The sequence below is a fragment of the Trichomycterus rosablanca genome, chromosome 19 (assembly GCF_030014385.1).
Source record: "Trichomycterus rosablanca isolate fTriRos1 chromosome 19, fTriRos1.hap1, whole genome shotgun sequence".
Lineage (NCBI taxonomy): Eukaryota > Metazoa > Chordata > Actinopteri > Siluriformes > Trichomycteridae > Trichomycterus > Trichomycterus rosablanca.
This window is the reverse complement of record NC_086006.1, coordinates 8,006,028-8,023,085: the sequence shown is the minus strand read 5'-3', so window position 1 is coordinate 8,023,085 and position 17,058 is coordinate 8,006,028. Positions and strand designations below refer to the sequence as shown.

Genomic DNA, 17,058 nt, shown 5'->3' with positions numbered 1-17,058 from the left:
TTAGGCTGACCTGTGAAAGTATGAAGATTGTGTAATAACCTGAGTCACTACAGAGCAAAGAAAACAATCACTCTCCAATCAGCTCGACTAAACCCCAGTCAAACATCACTCGACCCTCCTAGTTCAACCCTGGATCCTCTCCGATCATCCACGCAGCACTGAGCTCTACTCACAACCTCCTCTCCTCTTAGTTCAGCCTCCTCTCCTCCACTACACAGCAATACTGACTGAACTCAGATCTTCTCAGTTCAACCAGTGATCCTCTCCACGACAACACTGGGCTCTGCTCCATCTACACTGTGTACACTTTTACTGCGGTGAACGTGGACTCTAGCGTGGACTCGGTGCGCTGAGAGGAACTTGGATGACAGATCAGCTCAGTTCTGTAACCGTGGTCGCAGTCATTCAGACTCCAGGAGGAGAAAGAAGCAGTGACAGCTCCTCACAGACGCGCTCACACATACACACGGGGATCTGCTGCTTTCCTCCTCTCAGGATGATGATTATGGATCTGAAGTTGCTCTTCTGCGCGGTGCTTTTTCCTGTTCAGATTTTATTTTGTGTACTAAAAGCTGCTGTGCGTTTGTTGGTGCCGCAGACGCGCAAAGATCTGGGTTCGGATGTGGTGCTCGTTACTGGAGGAGGAAGAGGAATCGGTAGCTACCTGGCCAAAGAATTCGCCAAGCAAGGAGCCAAAAAGGTACCAGTGTTTTCATTCATACTGCTGTAATCATACTACAGTGTACAAACTCTCAAAGTGACTAAAACATGCTCAACTAATTGTTTTATTGGCTTATTATTTTTGACATTTGGTTTATTTGGTCTATGTTGATGTTTCTGGTGTTATGATCATGGTTCTAAATGGGGGGGGGGGGGGGGGGGTGTCTTGGGGTTTCTGACCCTCCTAATTAATCTTTGGACCCCCCAAAAGAGGTTTGTTTGATTGTTTATTAGGGTTTTAACGTCATGTTAATCGATACACGAGGTTCATCAGTTCACAAGGTTATATAAAACACAGTCATGGACAATTTAGTGTCTCCAATTCACCTCACTTGCATGTCTTTGGACTGTGGGAGGAAACCGGAGCTCCGGAGTAAACCCACGCGGACACGGGGAGAACATGCAAACTCCACACAGAAAGGACCCAGACCGCCCCACATATACACAGCCATGGTAGTCTTAACTGGGGTTTTAAGCATTAATTAAATTAGTTGGTCCATCTTTGGACTTGTGGGAGGAAAACCGGAGCTCCAGGGGGAAACCAACATAGACATGAGGAGAACATGCAAAATCTGCACAGTAAGTCTGGGAAATCGAACCCAGGACCTTCTTGCTGTGAGGTGACAGTGCTACCCACTTAGCCACTGTGCCTCCCCCCCAAAAGAGGTAAAAACAACAGTTTGTTTGTGTGTGTGTTTGTTTGTGTGTGTGGGTTTGTCGGTAGTTAGCTAATATACATAAATATATATATATATATAAGTTGCTTCCCCCAATTGTCACTGCATAATTCCCATAGCCAGCAGGGTCATAAACCAGTTAAAATTGTTTGTTGCTCTTAGTTGATTTGGGCTGGTCTAGTTGCTCTCCCAGTTTGGAATGCAGGTTTGAGTTAGTTTAGCTGCTTGTCTAACAACTTGACCAGCATCAAAAACCCTTAAAGCAAACCGGCCGGCAGACAGAGTCATTTAAAAAAAAAAAAAAAGAGAAAGGTCAGCATAATCAAGCTTGGCCAAACTTTTTTGACAGTTTGTCAGAGTGATTGACAATCACAAGCAGCTCGAACAAGCATGCCATTAAGTATAACCAGCTTGACAATGCAGCTGACCAGCACAGCCAGGTTGACCAAGCTGGTATGTCCGGTATTACCAGGTTGACCGAGCTACCCGACCAGCATAACCTGCACATATACATGTGAACTGGGGTTTTAAGCATTAATTAAATTAGTTGGTCCATCTTTGGACTTGTGGGAGGAAAACCGGAGCTCCAGGGGGAAACCAACATAGACATGAGGAGAACATGCAAACTCTGCACAGTAAGTCTGGGAAATCGAACCCAGGCTGTTCTTGCTGTGAGACGACAGAGCTACATTTACATTTTCAGCATTTAGAAGATGCTTTTATCCAAAGCAACTGACAATTATGACTGAATACAGTTTAAGCAATTGAGGGTTAAGGACCTTGCTCATGCTCAGGGGCCCAACAGTGGTGGTGAGGCTTGAACCAGCAATCTTATGATTACTAGTCCAGTATCTTAACCACTGAGCTACCACTGCCCAATGCTCCACTGTGCCACTTTAATTTGCAACAGTTTATCCAAAAAAATCAACCAACTGGCAATTTTAAGACTTTAATACTGTGATTAACACCAAAGTCGCTCAACATTATAGACGTAGTGGTACAAACAATTCTTTCAGAAAGTATAATGGAATTTAATTTATCATGATATTGCTTTATCGTATCACCCAACCCTAAGATAAACTGGAAACGTTTCCTCATCCTTTAGAACGGAGACTAAAGTAGACTAATCAGTTTTATCAGTTTACTACAGAGCTTATCTTGACAGTCTGGCACAGCCCTGAATAATGTCTGGAATAGTAGATTAGGGGATGTGCCAGGTCTCGCAAGGGCACAAAAGACTGCATGGCAGTGAGTAGTACAGTACATTGCATACGCCAATACCCTTGCACTTAGACATTTAGTTCATCAGTCTGAAATAAACCATGCACTCCTTAGAAACGTAGTGCAAAAATGTTTGCTTCCCATAAATGCAAGTCTCAATGTTGTGGTTTTTTCGTGTGACTAGACAGAAGAACTTTGACTGAATTGAATGCAGACTTGGTTGTGTTTCATGTACCGTCTCAGATTCTACTCTGCAGGCGCACAAACACAGGTGTTTCCTAAGCCTTTCTGCCTTTATAAATGCCCCACAATGGAGTGCTGACAGGCAAGACTGACTGTTTTGTTGAGTTTAAATGATCTGTGACTTTTTAACCTTCGCCTCATACTTGCCTGTGCTCAAAACTCAGAGAGCAACAAAGGACAGCCTCAATTTCTTAGCAGCGCAGGTAAAATGTGACCCGGAGAACAATTAAAACTTCAAAGACTGCAGGGCTACAATAAAAAAGGTAAAAAACAAATAGAGTATCATTTAATATCATTTATGCGTGAGCGTTTTGACCGAGGCTGAGTGACTGGACAGACTGTTCTGCTTTATGCGTGTGAGGGAAGGTGCGTAGGTGTGAGTAGTGCATGGTCATGGGTGTAGGTGTGGACTGCGTGGGTGAATAGATCACATGCAGGTGGTGAAGTATACGAAACGTACCTTTCGTATTGGTTCGTGCGACCAGGTTCACCGGCGGGTCAGCCAGCCAGATTCGGCGGAGTAGGGCTGATGATGTCATCGCTGTTACTGTGCAGCCAGAGACTCAAACTGAAAGAGTTGCAGAGTTCACTGAGTCAGTGTGAGTGGAAGCCAAGTTTAGCGGGGACATATGGGTCAGCGAGGCAGAGTCACTCATCTGCCGTCCTGTCACAGATTCACTGGAAGACGTAAGCAAAAATCTTCTGTGAAGCTGTTGTTGTGATGTGGAAAAGCCTAGAATCAACAGCGGCTCGGCGGCCAAGCAACAGTCCACACAGCATGTAAACTATGCTAGACAAGAGCATTTGTCCTCGGATGCAGCACTCACTACTGAGTTTCAAACTGCTTTCTGAATCAACGTAAGAACAGACTCCTAAACAGCTGAGACACTTGAAGAAACTTCTCTTTACCATCTCTAACTTCTCTTTATTTTACCTAGCATATATCCGGCTACTATTAGTGCAAACTGTAGTAATCAAACAGTCGCTGGTTTAAGCCCCACCACTGCCAGGTTGTCTTTGTTTGACCCTTCAGCAAAGCCATTAACCCTTAATTGCTTAGACAGTGCACTGTCACAGTACTGTATAGTCAAGGCATTAGGACTAGAACCATTAGTTTTAGCAGAGAAAAATCTTAATGCTACAGCCTGCTATGGAATTGTGGGCGTCCAGTGTAAGTTTGGGAAATTCCCATACTTGTTGCAGCACGCCAGTGCCCCATTACCTCACTCTCAAAGCATATTCCAAAAAGACACTGGTTGGTATATAAGATCTCGCCTGTCTTGCATAAAGCCTCAATTTTAACCCCATCCAACACTTCTGGGTGTCACAGTTGCATTCTGAGCTCCATATTAATGAACAGTTTTACAAGGGCGTGTTCACCAAGCAGTTATGGATGTCATGCCTGGGTGTTCACACAATATTGGCCATGTAGTGGACTATTCATCATTCATGACTAAGGCCCTACCTAATTTACGGCAATAAAAATCGCATCATGGACCATAAAATGAGACGTTTCATGTGTAATATGCAATTTGCTGTGAAATGCAAACTTTCAGGTTATGAGGCGCAATATGAGGCGGTCCTAGCAATTATACGGCAATTAAGTTAGTGTAACAGACTTTTCTGTGCTGTAGTGTGCTGACAATGTGTGATGTGTGTGTTTATGTATTTAGTGCATTTTATCCCTTTGGGGATTCCATAATCAGTGAAAAGTGTGCTTCTCTACACACATGATCGTCTCTTAGTTGTCTGTGCTGGGCCTCAAAAGAACAAGCCACATATTCCGCTAGCACACCAGCACAGAGTTTCTGAACTCCTCGGTTCGAACCTCAATCTTGCCACCGGGCGGCTGGGCGCCATCTGGCGAGCATAATTGGCAGTGCCTGCAGCAGATACTAATTGGCCACCGTATCTGCAGGGTGGGGGCCGGACTATGTGTGGGTGGGTCTTCATACGCTGTGTAAGGACCCTGATTGGCGGAAGAGAGACGCCTGTGCAGGGCCGTACACATGTCGGAAGAGGCGCGTACAGCGACGTGCTCTCCTTGGATGCAATCTGGTATCTCTCAGAAAATTGAGTGTGCTAAATCGGGAGGAAAATGGGGAGAAAATGCATACAAAAAGAACAAGCCAGTAAAGTGTTATGCTCCCGATAGTTTGTCTATGTACAGTTTGTTTCTTTCTTTATAAACTCAGCAAACTCTAAAGATGCTCGATTACACTAGCAACCGGTTAGACAAAATGTCCAAAATGTCAAAGCGTAAAGCAGCTAAAAACACGACTCAGGTAACTGAGTTTGGAACCCTTTAAAACCCTTTAAAAATCCGTGAAATCTGTGATCTTTGAAAAACGAGGTCCATGAAATCACACACATAAGAAGCTGTCTCGACACAGAAGCTGACACCGTGTATAGGAACACGCTACAATGTCAAAATTCACTAAGGAAGTCAGATAGTATGTAAATGCTGGATAAAGATGTATAGCACCATGGCCTGAGTCTCACCCCAGAAACACCCCTCCAGTGACCTGCTGTTTAAACTGTTACTGATAATGGGACACATTCTGTCGAGTCAGGTGGCTCGTCGTCCAGCCTTGGAGAACACGCACCTGTCGGATGCTTATCCGAATACCCTCCTGCTTACTGATATTATGCAGGGAAAAGTGTTTCGTCAGGCGAATGAACTGTGTAACGCCTTTAAATGCATGTTTGCGCATAGTGAGAGAGATGAAGATGGACATACCGAGGGAGGAGAACAAATTTTTGTTACCTTTCTCTGACCCCCACTATGAATGACACATCTAATAGGCAGCGCGTCGAGCAGCCCCCGCAGGTCGGCCCCGTCTGCTATCACTCTCACTGGCTGTCCTGCGGAAAGATATGGGAATTCATCACCGCGATTTCCCTGAGGGAGCTCTGTTTGCGTAACTGTGTTTGGTGATCAGGTGACTGTTGTGTGTCCTGGACTGTGTTTTTCATTACCGTTAATCATGCTCAGGTTTCTGGATATTCTGTGATTGATGCTACGGTTTTGATCCTCCCTCAGGTGGTTCTCTGGGGTCGTACGGAGAAGTGTCTGCAGGAGACGTGTGAAGAGATCTCCAGGACAGGGACAGAATGCCACTACTTTATCTGTGATGTGGGCAATAGGGAGGAAGTGTATGAAAAGGCCAAACTGGTGAGAGAAAAGGTAATGTAAAACATACCACCTTCACTCGGTACTAAAACTCTTTCAAACAGCCTGACCAGAAGACCTTAACTGAAACTGGTATGCCTTGTAGCACAGGCTGTCCATCAACAGAAGATTAAAGGTGTCCAGTTACAGTGGCCAGGACCTGAAGGAATATTAAAGGTTTATTGGCTTGGCTCAATGTGAGTTAAAAAATGGACATACTCTTGTTACAGATATGTATGCAAGGGCAGTCTTGGGAAAATGTAACAAATACTACCAGATTTACTAGTATAAAGATGTATTCATTTGGTGATTAAGAAAGTTCATTGAACTGTCTTTTAACTTTGTGCCCATATCGGTGCGATTAGACTGATCAACAAGTATTATAGGTATTATAGGTCAGTCTAGAAAGCTATTTACAGATTGCAAAAAGTAGATTTGACTTTTTCATTTCAATCTACAAGGGTTCTTCAAAAAGTTTCTGCACTTTTAAACTCTATTCATTTCAAAAACAAATGACATCACTTTTCTACACAGTCACTTTCGATGCATTTTTCCAGTGTTGTACCAACTTTTTAATGCCATCAGCAAAAAATGTTTTAACATCATCATCACATGAAAATCTTCTTCCCCTTAAAGCTTCTTTGAGTGTCCAAAAAAGGTGGAAAACAGATGGCGCTAAATCCGGACTATAAGCTATACGACCAATTACTACTCCTCCCGTCCTCACCATTTCCACCCAAAATATAAAAGTGAGGAAACTTTTGAAGATCCCTCGTATGTTTAGTTAAATTCAGATCCCAAGCTTATCTATACTAACATTGTGAGTACAAAATACATGGAACAGTGGTCTCCTTGCACAGGTCAGGAAGAAAAAACCATTCATAATTAAATGTAAACCAAGTTCCATTAAAAAGCCACTGAAACAGCTTAGCATACATTGCTGTTTCAGTAGGGCTCAACCCTATTGAAAATATGTGGACTGTACTGAAAAGTCAATTCTTTGTTAAACCCCACCAATTCTGCCAAGTGCTCACACACAGTCAGCAGTCTAAATCATTTCAAAGGTGGTTAAAGGTTGAGGTTCTGTGCTGGCCAGTCGAGTTCTTCCCCCTCAAAAGTGCTATTTATTTTTGGACCTTGCTTTGTGCATGGGGTGATGCCATGTAGAAACAGGTAGAGGTCTTTCCCAGACAAAACCTGATAGGGTTTAATAATTTGTGATGTCTGAATACTTGTTTCCTGTTTCATGAAGCTGTTTTAGTTTATGCGTACAAATACATTTATATTTTTTCATATTAATTTATATGTATGTATATATGTATGTATCAGTGGCGATTTCTCTAAGACTGCAAGGGAAGCTCAGCTTCCCCTAAAATGTCAAAAATTAAATGGTCAAATATGTACAGTTGTGTTAACATTTCATTGACTACAAATGCGTTAGAACACGTTCATCTCGAAGACGAGTTCGTTCAGAATCAGCTACTTATCACAAATCGACTCGATTTTGTTAACTTAACTCATACGTTCCCGGAGCGTCAATGCATTTACCCGCAGACGCTGAGCGTCTCTTTGCTTCTATGGGGCTGCATGGGCGGGACTTCGAAACTCGCCGGTCATTGGATAAATGCCACGATTTTGTCCCGCCCCCGGACGCTGAGCGTCTCTGGGGGTGAATGGAGCTGTGGGCGGGTCTGGACGCTGAGCTTCTGCAGGATGATTGGAGGATCAGTCGAAAGGCTGAATCCTGTTTTGATTGACAGCTGTTGCTGGGAGCTTCAGTACCATCGCGGATTTGGCGAGTAAAGTCGGAAGACAATCTGCAACCCATTTCAGGTCATTTTCTTGAAAACTAACAAAGGGGAGAATTTATACATTTATATATAAATAAATTGAAAAATTTTATGATGTAAGCCGACAATGAGCTTCCCCTCTTTGAAAGACCAGCAGCCGCCACTGGTATGTATATATATATATACAGTGTATCACAAAAGTGAGTACACCCCTCACATTTCTGCAGATATTTAAGTATATCTTTTCATGGGACAACACTGACAAAATGACACTTTGACACAATGAAAAGTAGTCTGTGTGCAGCTTATATAACAGTGTAAATTTATTCTTCCCTCAAAATAACTCAATATACAGCCATTAATGTCTAAACCACCGGCAACAAAAGTGAGTACACCCCTAAGAGACTACACCCCTAAATGTCCAAATTGAGCACTGCTTGTCATTTTCCCTCCAAAATGTCATGTGATTTGTTAGTGTTACTAGGTCTCAGGTGTGCATAGGGAGCAGGTGTGTTCAATTTAGTAGTACAGCTCTCACACTCTCTCATACTGGTCACTGAAAGTTCCAACATGGCACCTCATGGCAAAGAACTCTCTGAGGATCTTAAAAGACGAATTGTTGCGCTACATGAAGATGGCCAAGGCTACAAGAAGATTGCCAACACCCTGAAACTGAGCTGCAGCACAGTGGCCAAGATCATCCAGCATTTTAAAAGAGCAGGGTCCACTCAGAACAGACCTCGCGTTGGTCGTCCAAAGAAGCTGAGTGCACGTGCTCAGCGTCACATCCAACTGCTGTCTTTGAAAGATAGGCGCAGGAGTGCTGTCAGCATTGCTGCAGAGATTGAAAAGGTGGGGGGTCAGCCTGTCAGTGCTCAGACCATACGCCGCACACTACATCAAATTGGTCTGCATGGCTGTCACCCCAGAAGGAAGCCTCTTCTGAAGTCTCTACACAAGAAAGCCCCAAACAGTTTGCTGAAGACATGTCAACAAAGGACATGGATTACTGGAACCATGTCCTATGGTCTGATGAGACCAAGATTAATTTGTTTGGTTCAGATGGTCTCAAGCATGTGTGGCGGCAATCAGGTGAGGAGTACAAAGATAAGTGTGTCATGCCTACAGTCAAGCATGGTGGTGGGAATGCCATGGTCTGGGGCTGCATGAGTGCAGCAGGTGTTGGGGAGTTACATTTCATTGAGGGACACATGAACTCCAATATGTACTGTGAAATACTGAAGCAGAGCATGATCCCCTCCCTCCGGAAACTGGGTCGCAGGGCAGTGTTCCAGCATGATAATGACCCCAAACACACCTCTAAGACGACCACTGCTTTATTGAAGAGGCTGAGGGTAAAGGTGATGGACTGGCCAAGCATGTCTCCAGACCTAAACCCAATAGAACATCTTTGGGGCATCCTCAAGCGGAAGGTGGAGGAGCGCAAAGTCTCGAATATCCGCCAGCTCCGTGATGTCGTCATGGAGGAGTGGAAAAGCATTCCAGTGGCAACCTGTGAAGCTCTGGTAAACTCCATGCCCAGGAGAGTTAAGGCAGTTCTGGGAAATAATGGTGGCCACACAAAATATTGACACTTCAGGAACTTTCACTAAGGGGTGTACTCACTTTTGTTGCCGGTGGTTTAGACATTAATGGCTGTATATTGAGTTATTTTGAGGGAAGAATAAATTTACACTGTTATATAAGCTGCACACAGACTACTTTTCATTGTGTCAAAGTGTCATTTTGTCAGTGTTGTCCCATGAAAAGATATACTTAAATATTTGCAGAAATGTGAGGGGTGTACTCACTTTTGTGATACACTGTATATATATATATATATATATATACACACACATATACATACATACATTTATATATATATAATTTGTTGGCAGGGAGGCACTGTGGCTCGGTGGGTAGCACTGTCGCCTCACAGTAAGAAGGTCCTGGGTTCGATCCCCAGGCAGGGCAGTCCGGGTCCTTTCTGTGCGGAGTTTGCATGTTCTCCCCGTGGTTAATTGGAGACACTGAATTGCCCTATAGGTGAATGGGTGAGTGTATGGGTGTCTGCCCTGCGATGGACTGGCGCCCCGTCCAGAGTGTTACTGTGTGCCTTGCGCCCATTGAAAAGCTGGGCTAGGCTACAGCCCCCACCCCCACCCCTGCAACTCTGATTAGATAAGCGGTTAAGAGAAAACATAGCCCTCCTATAAGACACTAAAATCCATATTTATTTGTCAATTTTCCAGACACTGAAACAGAAACACTTGGCATTGCACATGTTGAGCTTAGGCTTGTGTAAGGCCACTCGTTAAAGCTCCAGTTGAATGATAATGGTTTTGCTCCAAGCGAGTATTGCAAGCAGGGTCCTTTTTTTTTCCTGTACACACTGACGCACTCAGCTGTCCCATCCTGTGAGCTTATGTGCAGCTTAATAGCTGGGCCGTGTTGACTGTTTATGGCTCCCAAGGGCTTCAACTTCACAATAACAGCACTTACACTGGACAGAACAGGGTGGGCAGAGTAGAAATGTGACAGTCTAAATTGTTGAAATGTAAAATGCCACCTGGTAGCAATATGCTTTGCTAATATAGATGGAATATAGGTGTCAGACTGAATGTTTTTGCTTCTTTAAAGGTTGGGGATGTTACCATTCTGGTAAACAATGCTGCCGTGGTTCATGGAAAAAGTCTGATGAACAGTGATGATGATGCACTCCTAAAAACCCAGCACATCAACACACTTGGGCAATTCTGGGTAAGTAAGTGACGCAAACTCAAGTCTCGGGGCTTATTTTCTTCTCTTGACCGCATACTGTCCTACAGTAAACTCTGTCTGAACCCAACAACTGCACATGGTTTTCTTTGTGGATTTCAAAACATTCTTATTTCACATAAACACTTCCCAATAATTTGGCTCGCTCAGTATTTGAAATGTTTTTCTTATAATTAATCAGTGTTGTTGCCAAATGTGAAAAAAAATCTATCTGTTTTACACATTATATCCTGCATATAAAACAGTCAGAGCCCTCTATAGGGGGGAAAAAACCCTCGGGATAACTGGCAGCTCTACAAAGAACGTCCCAGAGCTGAATTCTGAATAAAACAGTAAAGCTGATGCTGTGTTAAAGGACTTTTTACAGGAAATCTAAAAAATTAGGGAATGATAATCTGCGGTGACGCCCACATGTTTTAGGTATTTATGAAGTAACCATTGCCAAAGGTGGTGGTTAATTTGTTGTGCTCCTAATGTAAAACACATGAACGGGGCTGGAAAAGAAGTCTTTGATATGCCGAGGTATGGCGAAGCTGGTGAACAGATGTAATAATAGTAGTTCACAATCTATTAATCCTCTGTCTCAAGATCAAACGCTGAATGTGGGCTAAACTTCAAACATCTGCTAAATAAATTAAGGCTCATGAGATCCTAGAGCATTTCGACAATCTTTACCACTTCGTTATTGGAAATTCCACAAGCTAGCTTGGGGAACAGAAATAAAAAGTACTGTGACTTTTCTCCACAGACCACGAAAGCTTTTCTGCCTCGCATGCTGGAGTTATGCCACGGCCACGTGGTGTGCATCAACTCCATCCTCTCGCTCTCTTCCATTCCTGGGGCCATCGACTACTGCGCGTCCAAAGCTTCAGCCTACGCCTTCATGGAGAGCCTTACTCTTGGCCTGCTGGACTGTCCAGGAGTGGATTGCACTACCATACTGCCCTTTCACACAGACACAGAGATGTTTCAAGGCATGAGAGTCAGGTACAGTGCTAGAATGTGTTTATGATTCATGACTGGTACATCTGTCCATTATATTTTTTATTTAGTTATTTATCATTTTTTTTAGGTTCCCTAAGTTGTTTCCTCCTCTGAATCCTGAGATGGTGGCTCAGAGGACAGTAGATGCAGTCAGGACTAATACAGCGTTTGTTGTGCTCCCATGGACCATGCACTTTCTTGTTATCCTAAAAAGGTCAATTTCTAATATTTATCTGCTGTTGTCAGCGAATGCTTATAAGCCCTTTGAAATTACTCAAGTCATATTTACTCAAAATAGACAACTGCACTTTTCAACATCAACCAAGGGTTTTGATTGATCACTTCACGGTGGTGGCCTAGTGGTTAGAGTATTGGGCTATCAGTTGGAAGGTTGGGTGTTAGAATTCCAGCTCTGCCTTCCAGCCACTGTTAAGCCCTTAAGCAAGGCCTTTAACCCTTTCGGATCCAAGGGCAATGTACAATGGCTGACCCTGAACTCTTACCCCAGGTTCCAAATCTGACAAATTGTACAAATAAAGGAATTCCATTTCCCCATTTTTCCATTTCCATTATTATTCAATCACTATTACTTTCACAATGTGTGTTCCCTTGTAAAACACTCATTTTACATTATCCAACTTCTATTAAGCTCTAGCTGGTTATTTGGAGTGTCCTTTGCAAGACAGCAGCTCATAGAAAAAGCAGAAACTGGAATACTAAACTTCTTCAATTCTTTGACAATTTATAGTATATTGGATTGCATCTAGATCTTTAGTAATGCTTTCAAGTACTACATGTAGTGTAGAAATGTCCGTATATGTTTTTCTACATAATCTAAAAAAATCAAACAAAAGATCCTACAGCTTTATAAGCAAAGATCAAGAATAATACAGGCCACAAATTTCTTCTTGTATTTAATTTCATTGATGTTAATAATTATGTAATTATTTATGATGTAACCACAAATCATGCTTTTCTCAGGCAAGTAAGCTATTATGTGTATACAGTGGTACCTTGAAACTCAACATCAGTTGGTTCTGGGAGTGGCGTTGAGTTTAAAAGACATTGAGTTTCAAGGTATTTTTTCTCATAAGGATGTATAGGAAACCTGTTAATGCGTTCCATGGTCCTGTGGAACTGCATATATTTTAGGCTAATGTAAAATAATGGGGTTGTTTTTGACACTTATACAATGAAAAATAACACAAATATAATATAAACACACTGAAATAAAAAGCTGATTCTTACAATTTCTCAGAACCTCAAGCTGTAACACAAGTTTAAAAGTGAAACGGAGGAAAATCCAGCTAAACACAGATACACGTGGAGCTTTCAGAGTGAATCTGACGGTTATTCCAAACAAATGCAGATTCGTCTCATATTCGCACTTTGATGACGTCTTACCGCACCGCTCATGCCGAGCGCTGAACAAAGCGACTGTTCATTGTTAATTTGAAATTAAATAAATAATAAAATAAAAAAAACTGAACACGTCGAGTTTAAGGGAAACGTTGAGTTTAAGGGTACACATTTCTCGACAAAGGACGTTGAGTTTCAAAGATTTTGAGTTTTACGTTGAGTTACAAGGTACCACTGTACTTACATTACACTTAAAAGTTCAGTTGTGCTTATAAATCAAAAATAAAATGAATAGATAATAAAACATTTGGTTATATTTGCCTATGCACAGTTTACTGTCAGATTTGACATTTCAGATCTTTAATGAATAAGGATCAGTAATTCAGAAATGTATGTAATTATTATGCACTTAATTTTTTTCTTATTTTCTCCAGCCTTCTGCCACAAGGTGCTCTGCAGGAAATTCACAAGTTTGCAGGAAGCTATACCTGCATGAACACGTTCAAAGGACGAACTTAAAGGACTCATCGCAGGACGGAATGCGAAGAAAAACCTTCTAAAACAAACTCACACAACACAAGCACAGTGTCCCTTAAAAACAAATGTAGGAACAATTCTTCATGACTACGGGGATTAGTGCATCACGTTGGCTTGTTTATCCAGCAATTTTGTGAAACTGTGTAACATGGTTTCAACGTTTGTAGTTACTTGTGCTGGTTCTAGTCTAAAAGACTCACAGATTTGCCAGGAAAGAGAAGCAAGAAGTCGGTCGGGAAGGATGCCGGCGTGCAGGCAGACGGAGGACGATGTTGTGGAAACATTCTTTAAGACTTTGGGGATTTAAAATCTCAGCAGGATGCCACGCATTTAGCAAAAGTTGTTACTAATTGTACATTCTTTTTTTCTTCTTTATGCAAGTTGCTCCTTCGACTTGTTTTAAGTATATCCAGCGTATCTATCTTCACATTAATGTCAACACTGAATAAAAAGTATTTGATATTTGACCTCTCATGCCAGAATACTTTCTTTTGTGTTTTTTATTGGGAAGAAGACAGAAATATGTACGTTCCTGGCAGTCAGCTTGTTCTTTCTGGGCCAAAACGCAGAGGCATTTCATGGTCAGCATTCCTTCACTGCAGGTTGGCCAAACATGAGCCCAAGGCACTCGAGGTAGGGCTGTCAAAACACAGGCTCTGCTTGTGAGGAAAGCACACTGCAGAGGGTCAGCAACTGGAGGACTGAGAGACACGTAGCACTGAGTTTATTCAGTGATCATGGCTTGTCTATCATTTTATGCTCTGTCAAATGTGCTTCCTTGTCCTACTGTTAAACACACCTACAGCACTCCGCTAATGCACCAGCACTGAGCACTGGGATTCTCACTCACCGAGTTTGAATCTCATTTCAGTTACCGGTCAGCTGGGGGCCCTAGGAGGCACAATTGGCAGTGCCTACAGTAGACAAAATTAGCCCCTAACCCTGGTGTGTGGGAAAAGACCAGAGCCGACATCTCAAACTCGTCAATTCGAATCTCAGGATGAGCGCCTACACGAACAGTGCTTGGCTTGTTTGCAGGAAGGGTCCTGGATGAGATTCCTCATAAATGATGCAGTTACAACCTCTTCTGGCTGATTGATGGTGTCTGCACAGAGACGAGGGATAATGTGATCAGGGTGTGACTCTCTGTACACAAAGCTGATCCACATATGAACCCGCCTCGTGCAGGTGAAAAGATGCAGTCGGCTACTGGAGGGGAGTGTGTCAGTCATGGCTCTCCTCAGTCAGATTTGAGGTTAACATCGGTAGAGAGGAAGTGTAATGAAATCAGGTAATTGGAAATGCAGAGATCAGTGTGTGACTCTCCCTTCCGCACGAATCCACAGAAGTAAGAGGGGGGCGGTGGACTGCGCATGTGCCGTAGGAAGCGTATGTCAGGCAAATATACACCCTCCTTGGACGCGATCGGGGTCCCCAGCAACGGATTGGCTATGCTAAATTGGAAGAAAAAGAGAGAAAATGCATAAATAAAGAGAAAAACAATGGAAGAAACTTTCAAATTTCAGCAACACCGACTGCTAAATAGTGATTTAATTAATGCATGCAGGCCTGCAATTTCTATAGACAGACATGATGTCTCCTGGAGAATTCCGATGCTGTCTGGTGACAAGAAGAGTCCATGACTTCTGAGAAAACATACTAGTGTGCAGTCGTTCTTGGCAATAACGTTATGCATGTTTGAGTACCACGAATGTAGAGATATTATACCCAGCATTGTTAACAGATCCCCTACTAAATATACAGCCTGTGTCTTTATTCTTACAAAATAAACTGTCATAAATATAACATATCAGCGTTGAATAAAAATATAAATGTTTACCTTGTTGACTTTTTTTTTGCCAATTTATTGAAATTAAAAACAGCCGATCAACGTTTATACACCAGCAAATAAAGTGTGTAGTCAGTTCCACAAGAAACTAATTTTACTTTTCTAATTACAAAAGAAGTATAAATATATTTAAATTTCACTTTTTTTGTCAAAAGGCTTTTTTTTTTATAATGCACAGTTATCAGCTGAGAAAGCAAAATTTATATTTGAAACCAGAGATCTGAAAACATGAAATATAAAAAGGTTAAAGAGGGCTAAATTTCATTCCAAGCTCCAATTAATCAGAAATCAAGAAATATTTAGAAACTACTAGAAGGTTTATGTTACATTTGCAACAAACATGTCCAAATTTCAACACACTCATATTTGCTTTTGTTCCCAATAATCTTTTTGGCATATCAAAGGTCATTCTTCATCACTTTTAGGACAGATTTGATTTGATTTAGTACCTTGGATCTTCACGCGGTCACCGCTGCCAGTGGAAGTTTTCCGGAGTGGGATCATGACATGAAGTTGTGTCATGGGTTGCACGTGTGTTGGAGAAGTCAGCTCGGATCTCAGGGGCCGAGTTCAGAGCGAGGTTAGCCAAATAAGAGATTAATGTGAGGAGGCTGTTGGATGGACAGTTCACCCTGTGATGAACTCCGTCAAGGGAATGAAAAGGCTTCTCGAGAGCCAGCGCAGGTGGAAGAGAGGGATCGTATCGGCTGTTGGGAGGCACCGCGGAATGGGTCATGCTTCACGAGCGTGTTACAGCGCTTGAGCTACACAGTGTCACATAGTAGTGTTAGACATGAACTGTGAGAAGTACAGGGTGTACACCAGATTTTTGTTTGACTTCATTGATTTTAGTGCTTTTGTTTTTAACAAATGTGATGTGATGTTCAGTTCCTGCTTTTGCAAATCAACTCTTTAAACTATATAAACCTCTTTTTGAATGAAAGCCTTCTGGTAGAGCTCATTGCTGGAGCTTTTTCCTCATGTAAGTCTAATGAATTTGAAAATAAAACAAGAACACAGAGACCTGAACTTAACCTTATAGAACAGCTTTAGGATGAACTGGAATGTTGATTGAGAGCCAAGCCTTCTTGCCCAAAATGAATTAAACCACATAAATACTCTTTTGACTGAATAAGCACAAATTCCCACAAGGTACATAGTGTGACAAGGTATTTTTAAGAAGGGTAACATGCTGTTCTAAGTCCATTTTGGTGTAGTATCCAGAGGGCAGCATGATGGCGTATTGGGTAGTGCTGTAGCCTCACAGCAAGAAGGGCCTGGGTTCGATTTTCCGGCCATACGACCAGGGTCCTGTGTGGAGTTTGCACGTTGTCCTTGTCTGTAAGGGACTCCTCTGGGTGCTCCAGTTTCCTCCCTAATCCTTAATTTTTAGTGCTCGGCTACTAAGAAGTGCCCCAAGTGTGAGTGTGTCTGCCTTGTGATGGACTGGCGACCTGTCCAGGGTCCAGGTTTCCTGCCTTCCGCCCAAGGAATCAGACCCACCGTGACCCTGACCAGGATATAGTGATGGGAAAACAGACAATGAAGATTCTATCAATTCTACCAAGTGGTGTCTGGGTGGCACTGCTGGGTGGTGATCCACATACAGACTCGACTGGCTGTATCTGAGGAGGGGGGATTGTCAAGGCCTCATGATGAATTGGCATCCTGTCCATGGTGTGTTACCGCATTGCACCCAAAGATTCCAGGGAAACTAGACCCACCACG

At 42.6% G+C, this 17,058-nt stretch overlaps 1 protein-coding gene across 1 annotated transcript; it reads left to right on the top strand.

The window, feature by feature from the left end:
* The first annotated feature begins 139 nt into the window (after window positions 1-139).
* On the top strand, window positions 140-13,943 carry dhrs3a (dehydrogenase/reductase (SDR family) member 3a). Its single transcript, XM_063015036.1, has 6 exons — window positions 140-700; window positions 5,905-6,048; window positions 10,464-10,583; window positions 11,350-11,588; window positions 11,674-11,799; window positions 13,379-13,943. Exons 1-6 carry the CDS (start codon window positions 365-367, stop codon window positions 13,461-13,463), a joined length of 1,050 nt encoding a protein of 349 aa, XP_062871106.1. The 5' UTR covers window positions 140-364; the 3' UTR covers window positions 13,464-13,943.
* The last annotated feature ends 3,115 nt before the right edge of the window (window positions 13,944-17,058 follow it).

Coding starts and splice junctions, on each gene's coding strand:
- dhrs3a (XM_063015036.1), top strand. CDS start 365: ATGACAGATCAGCTCAGTTCTGTAACCGTGGTCGCAGTCATTCAGACT. Junction 701..5,904: donor CCAAGCAAGGAGCCAAAAAG/GTACCAGTGTTT, acceptor ATCCTCCCTCAG/GTGGTTCTCTGGGGTCGTAC. Junction 11,800..13,378: donor TTTCTTGTTATCCTAAAAAG/GTCAATTTCTAA, acceptor TATTTTCTCCAG/CCTTCTGCCACAAGGTGCTC.